This window comes from Trichechus manatus, unplaced genomic scaffold, assembly GCF_000243295.1.
Source record: "Trichechus manatus latirostris isolate Lorelei unplaced genomic scaffold, TriManLat1.0 scaffold00135, whole genome shotgun sequence".
Lineage (NCBI taxonomy): Eukaryota > Metazoa > Chordata > Mammalia > Sirenia > Trichechidae > Trichechus > Trichechus manatus.
In genome coordinates this window covers 5,787,383-5,802,212 of record NW_004444071.1, presented here as the reverse complement: position 1 = coordinate 5,802,212, position 14,830 = coordinate 5,787,383, and the positions used below count along the sequence as shown (strand labels likewise).

The 14,830-nt window shown below is 38.5% G+C and overlaps 1 protein-coding gene across 1 annotated transcript in view; it reads right to left on the bottom strand.

Moving 5' to 3' along the window:
* Positions 1-587: 587 nt before the first annotated feature.
* Positions 588-14,830, bottom strand: part of TTC23L (tetratricopeptide repeat domain 23 like) — a 45,447-nt gene continuing 31,204 nt past the window's right edge. The window contains exons 9-11 of the mRNA XM_023739495.1: positions 7,774-7,901; positions 3,935-4,135; positions 588-951 (exon numbers count right to left, since the gene is read on the bottom strand). Of these exons, the coding sequence (XP_023595263.1) occupies positions 865-951; positions 3,935-4,135; positions 7,774-7,901 (416 nt within the window). The 3' untranslated portion in view covers positions 588-864. The remainder of the gene's footprint in view (positions 952-3,934; positions 4,136-7,773; positions 7,902-14,830) is intronic.

Sequence of the window (14,830 nt, the reverse complement as noted above, 5' to 3'; positions counted from 1 at the left end):
GTCTGCAATGTAGTCGATTTCAGTGTCGGGGGTCATAATGGACAGAAAGTTGGACGATGTTCAACTCTAACAACATACGACAACTGAACTGCACAAGCGCCCAACAGCCATTATGACTCCGAATTAATTGTTACAACACTGACCCCAACTTCAGTATAGACCACCGTGATCTTATTTGGTGCTTCTTACCATAAGAAGCATCAGTTGGTTAATTTGAAGCCAAGTTGTTCAAGTTTCACTAACTGTAACACCTGCACTGCTTAAACCCTCAACAATATGTCCAGCAAAAGAAGCCATGCCACCGAAAGTTTTTTATGTATGTATTAAAATATATCTGTAAGTTTATATGTAATGGTTCCAACCCCCAAAGACAAATAAAGATCGGATTCATAAAAACCAAAACCTGTTGCCGTCAAGTCGAACTGACTCATAGTGACCCCTACAGAACACAGTAGAACTGCCCCATAGAGTTTCCAAGGAGCGCCTGGTAGATTCGAGTTGCCGAACTTTTGGTTGACCAGCTGTAGCTGTTAACCCCTACACCACCAGGGTTTCCAGGATTCATAAAGATACTGATAATTATAGGCAGTAATAACGAAAACTAAAAAAAAATAAAAACGAGGTATTCAACTTACATCAGAACTGACTTATGATGGAGTTGCTGGAAAGGAACCCCCTCGTAAGTCAGGGGCTACCTGTAGTTATACCCAGTATGGGATTTGATCAGATCAATAGTACAGATAGGCATTCTGCCTTACTAGCAAGAATGACAGAGGTGAATCACCCCTAACTGGAGGAATCTAGGAGAAGCCATAATATCCACACGTCCACATTGATGACCTGGTTGATGCCCAAGTTCAGAAATTACCTTTGCAGCAGGGTGATGAGCTGTTTTGTCTCTCTGCTTTTAATGTGTTCACTTCCATATACAAAGACTTGAATCATCAGACACTGTAGGTGCATTAAAAAACAAAACAAGTTAAACAGAGAATCAGAATCAGATAGCAATTACCTTAATTGCAAACCAACTCAGCAGGGGACCAGTAAAACTGAGATGTCACAAGTTTACATTTCAGAAGCCTGCAGTGTATTTCATAGGTTCCCTACCAAGAAGGAAAGAGTCTGGATTGAAGGCTCTTTAGCTACCCCTCTGCACCTCTCACACTGTATGTATATCACTTCGTACATGGCTGTGGAGAGCCAAGTAACAGTGCAGGAAATTGATAGCATCCCTATTTAAAAGGTGGCTATAGTAGTGGTTTCCATAGGACTTTCCAAATAGCTGTAACCAAATGGGGGAATACAAATGAAATCTGGGTATGTGTCCCAAATTTGCATTGTATTCTCATGCTACATCCCTCTGCTCTTAGGCAGTTTTCCATTTTAAATTTTACTGCTTAATTCTGCTTCTGGCCAAGATGGAATAATAAGGACCAGATTTACCATCCTGCTTGAAACAACCAAAAACAGAAAAAGCTGACAAAATATGTCAAAGATTTTCAAGATACTGTGCATCAGGTAACAAAGGACAGTGACCTCTAAGAGACAGAAATCCAATGAAGTAAGCATCATGGATTGCTTCAGATTCCTGCCTTGAGAAGGGCTTGCAGGCTATGATGCAGGGAAGGGGAACAAGCAGAGCTCAGCAGACTCTCTCAGTTGAATTACTCTCAGGGCAGAGTAACTAAGAAGAGATAGCTGCACAGAAAAAGAGCCAAAGATATCTGCCATGGGCCCCCTCAGGTATTCAGAAGAGTACTCATTAGCACATGCATGTGAGGAAACTGCCCCAGGTTGGGGAAAGAATCATTCAAAGGGATTGGAGGGAACTGCTCTGTGCTTACACAGGACCAAGAGTGGAGCCTTTTCCCACCAGGCGAACTGGAAAGCCTTATGGTTTGTGGAGCTTTGGGTGGAGTACTTAGAAGGCTCTTGCCTCAGTAATGGGTGATAATTAGACCTAGACGAAATGTTGCTCTCAAGGAGCCCTGGTGGTACAATGGTTAAGTGCTAGGTTGCTAACTGAAAGGTTGGTGGATTGAACCCACCCGGCGGCTCTGTGGGAGAAAGACCTGATGTCTGCTTCCTTAAAGATTACAGCCAAGAAAACCCTATGGGGTAGTTCTACTCTGCTATATAGAATTACACCCCACAACAGTAACAAATGCTGCTTTCATACCACCTAACAAAACTTAAAAGCAAGACCCAAAAGGGCCAAATTGTTTCCAAGTAATTTCACTGAGTTTCAGAGCAAAATTCAAGAATATTTATAGGAATACAAAAATTCAACATTCAACAAGATAAATTTACAATGTCTGGCATCCACACAAAGATTATTAGGCATGCAAAGAAGCAGAAGGGTGTGACCCAGAATGAGAAAAACCAATCAATTAAAACCAACCCAGAACTGACACAGATGTGAGCATTAACAGAGAACTGTTATTAAAATTATATTCCATATGTTCAAAAAGTTAAGCAGGGACATGGAAGACATTTAAAAAAAAAAAAAAAAAAGACCTGAAACAAATTCCTGGAGATGAAAATTACAATGTTTGAGAGGAAAAATACACTGATGAGATTAACAGCAGAGTTGACATATCAGTGAAGAAAATATCAGTGAACTTGAAGACACAACAATAGAAACTGTCTAACAGAGAAAAAAAATTTTTAAAAATGAAGAAAGCATCACTGAGCTGTGAGACAACTTCAACCAACTGGAGTCCCCAAAGGATAGGAGAAAAAAAAATTCTGATGCAACAATAGCCAAAAACTTTCCAAACTTAATGAAAATTATAAACCCAACAGATCAATGAACCACAGGCATAAAAACATGAAAAAATTACACCAAGGCATGTCAAAATCAAATTTCTCAAAACCAGTAATAAAGTCAAAAATCTTAAAAGCATCCAGAGAAAAAAGAGACGTTACATACTACAGAACAAGGATCAGAATGACAGCAGATTTTTTGTCAGAAACAATACAAATGAGAAGACAGTAAGCAATATCTTAAAAGCACTGAAAAATAAACCATCAATCTAGAATTCTATATCCAGTGGTAATATCGTTCAAAACCAAAGGTGAGAGAATTACGTTTCTGGACAAGATGGAGTAACAGGGATCGGATTTACCCACCCACTGGAAACTCATTAAAAAAAAAAAAAAAAGACAAAATACGTGAAAGAATGGTTTTCAAGACAAGAGACATTGAACAACACAGAACAGTGATCCCTGAGAGACAGAAAACAAGTCACCACTAGCTTGGTTTTCCCACTAAAGCCAAGAAATTAAAGGTCCAGGGAAGGAGTGAGAGCCCAAAGGTAATATGGGCTAGCTAAGCCATGTCACGTGACGAACCATAAAACATTTATTTAGTTGACCACATATTGCCCTGGTAAAAAATCTACTAAAACCAAAAAAGGAAAGTGGAAGAATCTATGTTAGTATGTTGCTATCTCTAGGTGATAGGATTATGGGAGGTTTTTATTTTCTTGTTTTTGTTTATATCTGCCAGTTCTTTCACTTTGTAATACAAACCCAAACCAAATCCGTTGCTGTCAAGTCTATTCCAACTCATAGTGATCCTACAGAACAGAGTAGAACTACCTCATCGGGTTTCCAAGGCTGTAATCTTTACAAAAGCAGACCGCCACATCTTTATCTTGCAGAGTGGCTGGTGGGCTCAAACCACCACCCTTTCAGTTAGCAGCTGAGTGCTTTAACCACTGTGCCACCAGGGGTCCTTACTTCGTAATAAGATACTTAAAAACAAAAGAGAAAGAAGGGAACAAGGGAGAGAAGGAAGGCAGGTAAGAAAGGAAGAGAAGAAAGGATGGAGGGAAGAGAAAGAGAAAAGAAAAGAGGGAGAGAGGGAGGGAAGGAAGGAAAGAAGAAAGGAAAAAAAAAAAAAAACAAAGAAAAAAAAATCACCCCTCACATTCTGTTTACAAGCGCAGGAGACAAATGTAGCAAACCAGCCAGCATTCACCTTCTTTAGCAGCTGAATTGCCTTTCTGAGCTCTCCTTTGGCAAAGCAGATCCTGCCCATATTATAAAAAGTTTGAGCCACTTCTTCACTGCAATCACCACGGCTGATGGCCTGGGACTTCACTGTAGCCTTTAGGAGTTTGTAAGCCTCCTAGGGAATTAAAAAAAAAAAAAAAAAAATCAGCCTAGCAATTCTGAAGGAGCATCTGATTCTAGGTTACCTATTCCATGAGCTCTATGGAGGAGCAGTTCTACCCCACAATGACATAGCCCACCAGGACCAGTCAGTTGTGCCATGCCACCTAGATAACTTGTTTCTATTAAAAGTTAAAGTTCCAAGTTTATAAATAATAATAGTTCACATGTATAATATTATTTAATCTTCATGGCTACTCTATGAGAGAGGAATTATTATTAAACTCATTTTACTAATGAGGGAATAGAGACTAATAAAAGCTAAGTGTCTTGCATAAGATCACACAGCCTGTAGTTGGCAGTGTCAAGATTCAAACCAAGCAATCTGAATCCCATAGTCCTCACTCTTTTTTTCCTTGAACATTTTATTTTGAAAAATTTCAAGCCTTCAAAACAGCAGAAAGAACAGTACAATGAACACCCATAAAGTTTTCACCTAGATTCAGCAATGGCTACCATTTTGCCACTTTTTTTTAGAAAAAAGTTTTTTATTATTAATTTTATTATTATTCCCTTCCAAAAGCAATACAATAAAAAAGATTCACCTCACAGATGGTTCTTTGTGTGTGTGTGTGTGCTTTAGGTGAAGGGTTACAAGGTAAATGAGTTTCCCATTCAACAGTTTATACACAAATTGTTCCGTCACATTGGTTGCAATCCCTGCAATGTGTCAGCACTCTCTCCATTACCACCCTGAGTTCCCCATTTCCATTCGTCCAGTTTTCCTGCCCCTTCCTGCCTTCTCATCATTGCTTTTGGGCAGATATGATACCTTTTGGTATCATATAGATGATTGTTCTGAAGAGCATTTTGCTACTTTTGCTTTATCTTGCTATCTTTCTCTTTACACACAAATACAAACACACATATAAATATATAATTTTTGTTGCAAATAAGTTGAAATCATCATACTACTTTATCCCTAAAACTTCAGTAGGTATCTTCTCAAAACAAGAACATTCTCCTATATAACTACAATAACACTGTCACTCTCAGCAAATTTTACATTGATACAATACTATTAAACAGTCCATATTCAGATTTCCCAATCGCCCCAGTAATGTTCTATGTAACTTTTAAAGTCTAGTGTCCAATCAAGAATCCCATACTGCATTTGTTTTTCACGATTTTTTAGTGTTCTTTAATCTGTAGCAGTCCTCCTGCCCGTTAATGACTTTCATAACATTTGACATTTTTGAAAAGTCCAGGCCAACTGTCTTTCAGCCCAGCTCTCACTCTTACTACTTATTCTACTTCTACTGCATATGCTTTAGAGAAAAATTAGGGGTACACTGGAGATTATTGATTGTATTCATTTGTCTTCCCAAGATGCTTTAGAAGGAGTCTAAGAGTGTAATCGTTGCTGCACCCCCAGGAACTGCACATCACCCACTGCCTGTATCATCTATGTGGATGTTTTCAAACAGAACATTTCTCTGGAACTGGGTTGAACATGCAGTCATCATCTGTTATATGTGGCATGCCAGAGCAACAACAAAAATGTGATGCCAGTTACTGCTTTCAAGGAAACACTGCCAAAAATTCAGGAATCTCAAGGCTCTATTATGATCTTTGCATTTTTAAAAGTAGAAAATTATACATACAGATTATTATTTTCCTGTTTATTTTTTATTAGCGTCAGATTAAGCCTCTGTTTACCAAAAAAATAATAATAATAATATTACATTGGAACACAATTTCCAAGACTTCTGACTTTTTGTTACAGTCTTCTATAATAAGTCTAGAGCCTCACATCAGGTTCTATACCTCTAGGCCTGAAAAGGACGGAGTACCCTGTAAGCAAGGTAAGAACAGGCTTACTTGTGCTTATTTACTAATCTATAGTAAACAGTTTCACATGGGTGAAAAATATTCCTGTCAGGGATTGTGAATTTGAAAAGAGGCTTTGATTCTGTAGGAAGGTGCTATGGTGTTGGGAGAAAGACAGATGCCAGTCATACCTAGAAGCAGTATCTTTGATGAGGTGAACAAATGTGAAATTGTTCACTACAGATTAGCAAATAAGCACACGTAAACCCATGCTTACCTTGCTTATTGGGTAATCTGTCCCTGGAAGTCATGCATAAAGATCTTCAAGTACAGAATAGACATTTCCATTACAAGTGGGAGAAACTGGACGAAAAGGGATAACAGGCACCAAGCAAGTAGGCAGAACACATTAGCCCTCAAGGCTTTGAAAGTAATCCTCTGTTCTCTGAGACAATTTACACAATGGCCTTGCCCTCCAGACTCTAGGTATTGGCCACATTCTCTGGATTCAGAGTGGAGGCCTCTTGGCCCTGGGCTTCAGCTCTGCCTTCCAGGCCCACTGGGACAGCAACTCTGCACCCTCGGCTTTAGGCGCAATATTCTCCCGGTCCATCTGAGTGGCGACTCCACCCTTAGAAAAACCAGAGGCCATGGCTCCACCCTTTGAAACCCCAGAGATCACAGCCATACCTTTTGAGACTGACGTGGCTCAGCTTCTTGTGTTCCTTGTCTCTTCAGCTTCTGCATCCTGTGGCCTCTTGGCCCTCGGGCCTCATGCCCACATCTGCCCTGCTGGGGCAAGTGTTCCAAAGCTTGATAGCTCCACCGATAAGTGCCCAGAGGCACCTTACTCTGCCAGGGAGCCTCCTGCGCACAGGCAGTCCGCTCTCTCACTCCGCGGGTCGGCTCCAGCACCATCTCGTGCTGGTCTCCTGGTTCTGCTGCTGCTGCTGGTCCTCTGCCGCTGCTGCTCCTCTATCCATTCACAGTTTCAAAACCACTTCCACATTTTACGTATCTGTTACAGCAGCACCCCACTCTCTTGGTACCAAATTCTGTCTTAGTCATCTAGTGCTGCTATAACAGAAATACCACGAGTGGATAGCTTTAACAAACAAATTTATTTTCTCACAGTCTAGTAGGCTAGAAGTCCAAATTCAGGGCATCAGTTCCACGGGAAGGCTTTTTCTTCTCTGTCAGCTCTGGAAGAAGGTCCTCGTCATCAATCTTCCCCTGGACTAGGAGCTTCTCTGTACAGGAACCTCAGGTCCAAAGGACGCGCTCTGCTCCCGGCACTGCTTTCTTGGTGGTATGCAGTCCCCTGCACTTTATAACTTTTTAAAATAATTTATCTTATGTTTTTGGTTGTTGTTGAGTATACAGCAAAACATACACCAATTCAACAGTTTCTACATGTACTATTCAGTGACATTGATCACATTCTTCAAGTTGTGCAACTTTATAACTTCTTTAAGTGGAAAAACAAAATTGTGGCTAATAAAGAGTTGAAGACTAGAAACAAAGAGAAAGAGCATCCCAAGAGAAAAAAACTGGCAGCTAGATCCAAAGGTGGAGGCCACTTTTGACTTAAATTATAAATACAGGATCAGAGATTATATGTGTGCCCTGGATTTGAAGGGTCTCATATATCAAGATATAAAAAAAATATTCTATTTACTGAATTCCAAGCTGCACCAGCCCTATGTTTTATTCCTGGCTTTACCTGGGACCTAAGCTACAGCTTCTAGAACTATGAGATGAAAAAGCCTGTCCTGCCCTAATGAAAAAATTAGCAATTATATTTATGTTGATCATCATATTTACCTGTTTTTCCCCATTTTGGACAAGCCATTGGCAAAATTCCTCAATGGTTGTTAGTGTTTCAGAATTCTCTGAGCCTAATGTTGCTTGGTATGCAGTGATACTTTTTATAAAATATAGCTCAACAGCATCTACAAAAAAAGGGAAACAATTATTTAAGACAAGCTGCTAGTCTTTGCAAGTGTCTATTATCAGCTTTTGTGCAACTGATGAAGATCAAAGACCATAGCCTTCAGTGTGGATTACACATCAACATAAAGAAAACAAAAATCCTTACAACTGGACCAATAAGCAGCATCATGATAAACAGAGAAAATACTGAAGTTGTCAAGGATTTCATTTTACTTGGATCCACAATCAACACCCATGGAAGCAGCAGTCAAGAAATCAAAAGACGTGTTGAATTGGGCAAATCTGCTGCAAAAGGCCTCTTTAAAGTGTTGAAAAGCAAAGATGTCACCTTGAAGAATAAGGTGTGCCTGACCCAAGCCGTGGTGTTTTTAATCACTTCATATGCATGTGAAAGCTGGACAATGAATAAGGAAGACAGAAGAAGAATTGAGACCTTTGAATTGTGGTGGTGGTGAAGAATGCTGAATATACCATGGACTGCCAAAAGAACAAACAAATCTGTCTTGGAAGAAGTATGACCAGAATGCTCCTCAGAAGCAAGGATGGTGAGACTACATCTCACATACTTTGGACATGTCAGGAGGGATCAGTCCCTGGAGAAGGACATCATGCTTGTTAAAGCAGAGGGTCAGTGAAAAAAGAGGAAGACCCTCTACAAGATGGATTGACACAGTGGCTGCAACAATGGGCTTAAGCATAACAACGATTGTGAGGATGGTGCAGGACTGGGCAGCATTTCATTCTGTTGTACATAGGGTTGCTATGAGTTGGAGCCGACTGGACGACACCTAACAACAATAACAGCTAGCCTTTTTAAGTGTCTATTATCAGCTTTTGTTCAATTTGACATTTTCATGCTTAAAGTCAGTGCCTGTTCTCATTTCAGGTCTCATGTTGTTGCTGTTAGGTGCTGTTGAGTCAATTTTGACTCAGCAGTGATACCATGTGACAGAGTAGAACTGGCCCACAGGGTTTACAAGGCTATAAATCTTTACGGAAGCAGACTGCCACATCTTTCTCCCATGAAGCAGCTGGTGGGTTCAAACCACCGACCTTTTGGTTAGCAGCCGAGTGCTTAACCACTGTGCAACAAGGGCTTCTCCAGTTTTCATAAAAAAACAAAAACGAAAACCAAACCTGTTACCGTCGAGTCAATTCTGACTCATAGCGACTCTTCATGACAGAGTAGAACTGCCCCATAGGGTTTACAAGGAACAGCTGGTGGATTCGAACTGCTGCCCTTTTGGTTAGCAGCCGAGCTCTTAACCACTGTGCCATCAGGGCTCCCTTGGTTTCAGAGAGACCCTCAAAAAGTCAGAGATATGATTTGATAGCATCAGCTGATGTTCTGATTTTTATTCTCCTGAGTTTTCTGTAAGAAAAGAAAGCTTATGTTTGAGCATTCTTATTATCCTATGATCCAAAATAACCACCAGTGGATTCTTTCAGTTAGCATAATGTTTTTGAGGTTCATCCATGTTGTTGCATCCATTAGTACTTCATTCCTTTTTCATTGCCAAGTAGTTTCCTCTGGTATAGATACATCACATTTTGTTTACCCATTCACCAGTTGATGAACATTTAGATTCTTTCTAAATCTTTGTGGACGAAAGTTTTTATTTCTCTTGGTCAGATACCTAGGAGTGGAAAAGTTGGGTCATATCATAACTGTAGGTTTAACTTTTTTAAAAACTGCCAAGCTGAATTTCCAAAGTGTCTGTACCATTTCAAAATGCTCCAACAATGTATGAGGACTCGTTTCTGCATATCCTCACCACTTGGTGTTATCTCTTTTTGATTAAAGCCATTCTAGTAAGTGTGTAGTGATATTTCATTGTGGTTTTTACATTTCCCTAATGATTAATAAAGGAACCCTGGTGGTGCAGTGGTTAAGCACTTGGCTGTTAACCAAAAGGGAGAAGATGTGGCAGTCTGCTTCTGTGAAGATTTACAGCCTTGGAAACCCTTTGGGGGCAGTTCTGCTGTGTCCTACAGGGTCGCTATGAGTTGGAATTGAATCAACGGCAGTGGGTTTGGTTTTAATGATTAATAATGTTAGCACTTTTTTTCATGTGCTTATTAGTCATTTGTATACTTTCTTTGGGGAAAGTATCAATTAAAATCTTTTGTTCATATTTTTATCAGGATGTTTGCTTTCTTACTGTTATGAGTTCTTTATATATTTTAAGTATAAATCATTTATCAAATTTATAATCTGAAAATATTTTCTCCCAATCCGTGGCTTTTCTGTTCATTTTCTTCATATTGTCTTTTGAAGAAAAATGTTTTTAATTTTGATGAAATCCAGTTTAATCAATTTTATCTTTCATGGATTGTGCTTTTGGTGTATATCTAAGAAAATCTTTAACCTAAATTCACAGGGATTTTTTTTCTTCTAAACATTTTATAATTTTAGTTCTTACATTTAGGACAATGATCCATTTTGAGTCAGTGTTTACTTACGATATGAAGTAATAATATGTAATCTTTTGATAGTAGTTTCTTTTGACTCAGCATAATGCCTTTGAGATTCATTCAAGTTGTTACATCTATCAGTAATTTGTTCCTTTTTATTATTAAGTAAAATTCTATTGTGGGTTTGGGACAATTCTATTGTATGGCTACATCAGTTTGTTTAACCACATGCAGGACATTTTAGTTGTTTCCAGTTTTTGGCAGTTATGAATAGAGCTGCTATAAACATTAGCGTACAGGTTTTCGTGTAAACAGTTTTTATTATGTAGGGCAGATGCCCAGGAGTGGGATTGCTGGGTCATTTGGTAAAGTGTATGTTTAACTTTATAAGAAACTGCCAAACTGTATTCCAGAGTGGCTCCAGGAATGTTTGAGAGTTCCAGTTGCCCTAAATCATTAAAAGTACTTGGTATTGTCCGTATTTTTCATTTTAGCTTTTTCTAATAGGTGTGTAGTAGTATCTCATTGTGGTTTCAATTTGCATTTCTCTAATGGCTAATGATGATGAACATCTTTTCATGAGCTTAATTTGACATTCATATACCCTCTTTGGTAAAGTGTCTATTCAAGTCTTCTGCTCATTTTTTAATTGGGTTGTTTTCTTACCCTTGAGTTTTTGTTTTTAAGGAGGCAAAATTCACATAAAATTAACCATTTTAAAGTGAACAATTCAGTGGTGTTTAGTACATTTACAATGTTTGCAACCACCACACTAGTTCCAAAACAATAGTTTATCTAGTTATCTAGTTCCAAAACAATAGTTATCACCCCCAAAGGAGACCCCATTCCCATTTATGCAGTTACTCCCTACCTCATGCCCCTCTCCCTCCAGACCTGGCAACCACCACACTGTCTGGACATTTCGTATTAATAGAATCATACAATATGTGATCTTTTGTGTCTGACTCCTTTCACTTAGCATAATGTTGTAGCATGTCTCAGTACTTCATTCCTTTTTATGGCTGAATAATATTCCATTGTAAGTATATACAACAATTTGTTTACCCATTCATCCACTGATGAGCATTGGAGTTGTTTCCACCTTCAGGCTATTGTGAACTGTGCTGCTACTAGAGTTTTGACTGTACAAGTTCTAGATACAAGTCTTTTGTCAGATATGTGATTTGCAAATATTTTCTCACCATTATTCCCTTAACTGTGTCTTTTCAGAGCAAACGTTTTTAATTCTGATAAAGTCCAATGTATCCATCTTTTCTTTTATAGATTGTACATTTGGTATCATGTCTAAGACCTCACTGCCTGACCCGAGGTCATGGAGATTGTCTCCTGTTTTCTTCTAAAAGTTTTATGGTTTTACATTTAGATTCATGATTCATTTTAAGTTAGTTTTTATATAAGATGTGATGTTTAGGTTGGGATTCTTTTTTTTCTTTTTGCTTACAGGTGTCCAGTTGTTCCCACACCATGTGTTGAAAAAAGTATCCTTTCTCCAATGAATTGCTTTTGCACCTTTGTCAAAAATTAAATTGGTGGTACTTATGTAGGTCTATTTCTGGGCTCTCTATTCTGTTCCACTGACTCTGATCTCTGTGTCTATCCTTTTGCCAATACCACACTCTATGTTACTTTATAGGAAATCTTAAAATAAGGTAGTATGATTCCTCCAACTTTATTATTCTTTTTCAAAATTGTTTTAGCTATTTTAGTTTCTTTGCCTTTCCATATAAATTTTAGAATCAGCTTCTCTACAGTTACAAAAATTCCTGCTGGGATTTTCACTGTAATTGTGTTAAATTCATAGATCAAGCGAGGAGAACTGTCATCTTTACTATGTTGAGTCTTCCAATCAATGAACACAGTATGTTATCTCCATTTATTTAGGTCTTCTTTGATTTCTTCCCTCAGCATTTTGTAGTATTCAGCATATAGATCCTGTACATATTTTGTTAGATTTATCCGTAAGTATTTCATTTGGGGGGACAGCTACTCCAACTGGTACAGGCAAGTCCCTAGGGTAGGAAAGTTGTGGACAACTCCTACTTGCCCTTTAATGTTATGTGAATTTGTCCTCGCTTTGAAATGACTAAACCAACCCCTACTCAAAACAAATTCTTCATCATAATCACCTTCACTTGCTATACATGCAGCTTTTAAATAACTGAAAAGGCTTCAAGGCTTTTCTTGCACTAAAGTAAGGCTAAATAAGAACCCTATGTATCCGGTCTGACTTACTACAAATTCTTAAAGACACACTTAGCAATGGATCTCACTCATACCCTGGGGACTGCCTGTATTTTAAAAAAAAGTTCAATTTCCAGTTGCACATTGCTAGTATGTAGAAATACAATTGGTTTTTGTGTGAACCTTGTATCTTGTGATCTTGCTAAACTTAAATTCAATTATTAGTCCTAGGAATTTTGTAGATTCCTTGGAATTTCTAGAAACAATCATGTTGTCTGCAAATAAAAGCAGCTTTATTTCCTCCTTTCCAATCTGTATGCGTTTTATTTCTTTCAATCTTTCTTTTTCCTGCCTTATTGCACTGGCTAGGACTTCCAGTACCATGTTGAACAGAGAGGTGAGAGTGAACATCTTTGCCTTGTTCCTGTTTCTTAGGGGAAAGCATCCAGCCTTTTACCATTAAGTGTGTTATTAGCTGTAGGTTTTTTTGTACATGTCTTTTATCAGGTTAAAGATGTTCCCTTCCATTATGAATGGATGTGTAATTTTGTCAAATGCTTTTTTTCATCAGTTGATAAGATTATGTGTCTTCCTTTAGACTGCTAATATGGTATAGTAAATTGATTGAGCTGCCTTCCCCCCACAGATGTCAACATCTTTAATGAATGGTTGATTGAGTTTTGAATACTGAACCAGCCTAACACTTTCAAGAAAAGAGCCTCACTTGGTCACTGAGTATCATTCTTTTTTATATATTGCTATACATTTTGTTGAGGATTTTTACATCTATGTTCATGGTATGGCCTTGGTGATAAAAACGACGTCGGAGATCCTATAACAGAATTTTGCAAGACCAACAACTTCTTCATTGCAAATACTTTTTTTCAACAACAAACAGCGACCATATACATGGACCTTGCCAGATGGAATACACAGGAATCAAATCAACTACATTTGTGGAAAGAGACCATGGAGAAGCTCAATATTATCAGTCAGAACAAGGCCAGGGGCAGACCACGGAACAGACCATCAATTGCTCATATACAAGTTCAAGTTGAAGCTGAAAAAATTAGAACAAGTCCACGAAAGCAAAATTGCTGAACAGAAGATTTCAAAGGGCAGCTCGAGAAGATAAAGTATTATAATGAAATGTGCAAAGACCTGGAGTTAGAAAACTAAAAGGAAAGAACACACTTGACATTCCTCAAGCTGAAAGAACTGAAGGAAAAATTCAAGCCTCAAGTCGAAATACCGAAGGATTCTATGGACAAAATATTGAATGGTACAGGAATTATCAAAAGAAGATGAAAGGAATATACGAGTCACTGTACCAAAAGGAACTAAACTGGTCAAAGTTCAACCATCTCAGGAGGTAGCAAATAATCAAGAACCAATGGTACCAAAGGAGGAAGTCCAAGCTGCACTGAAGACACTGGCGAAAAACAAGGCTCCTGGAATTGACAGAATACCAACTGAGATGTTTCAACAAATAGATGCAATGCTGGAAGCACGTACTCGTCTGTGCCAAGAAATTTGGAAGACAGCTACCTGGCCAACCGAATAGAAGAGATCCATATTCATGCCCATTCCAAAGAAAGGTAATCCAAAGGAATGTGTAAATTATTGAACAATATCATTAATATCAAAGGCAATAAAATTTTGCTGACGATAATTCAAAAACAGTTGCAGTAGTACATGGACAGGGAACTGCCAGAAATTTCAAGCTGGATTCAGAGGAGGGCATGGAACAAGGGATTTCATTGCTGATAAAGATGGATCTTGGCTGAAAGTAGAGAATACCAGAAAGATGTTTACCTGTGTTTTACTGACCATGCAAAGGCATTCGACTGTGTGGATCATAAGAAACTACGGATAACATTGTGAAGAAGGGGAATTCCAGAACCCTTAATAATGCTCATGTGAAACCTGTACATAGACCAAGAGACAGTCATTCAAACAGAACAAGGGGATACTGCATGGTTTAAAATCAGGAAAGGTGTGGGTCAGGGTTGTATTCTTTCACCATACTTATTCAATCCATATGCCGAGCAAATAATCTGAGAAACTGGACTATATGAAGAAGAACACAGCATCACGGCTAGAGGAACACTCATTAACAACTTGCAATATGTAGATGACACAACCTTACTTGATGAACAAAGAGGACTTGAAGCACTTACTGATGAAAATCAAAGACTACAGCCTTCACTGTGGATTACACCTCAACATAAAGAAAACAAAAATCCTCACAACTGGACCAATAAGCAGCATCATGATAAATGGAGAAAAGATTGAAGTTGTCAAGGATTTC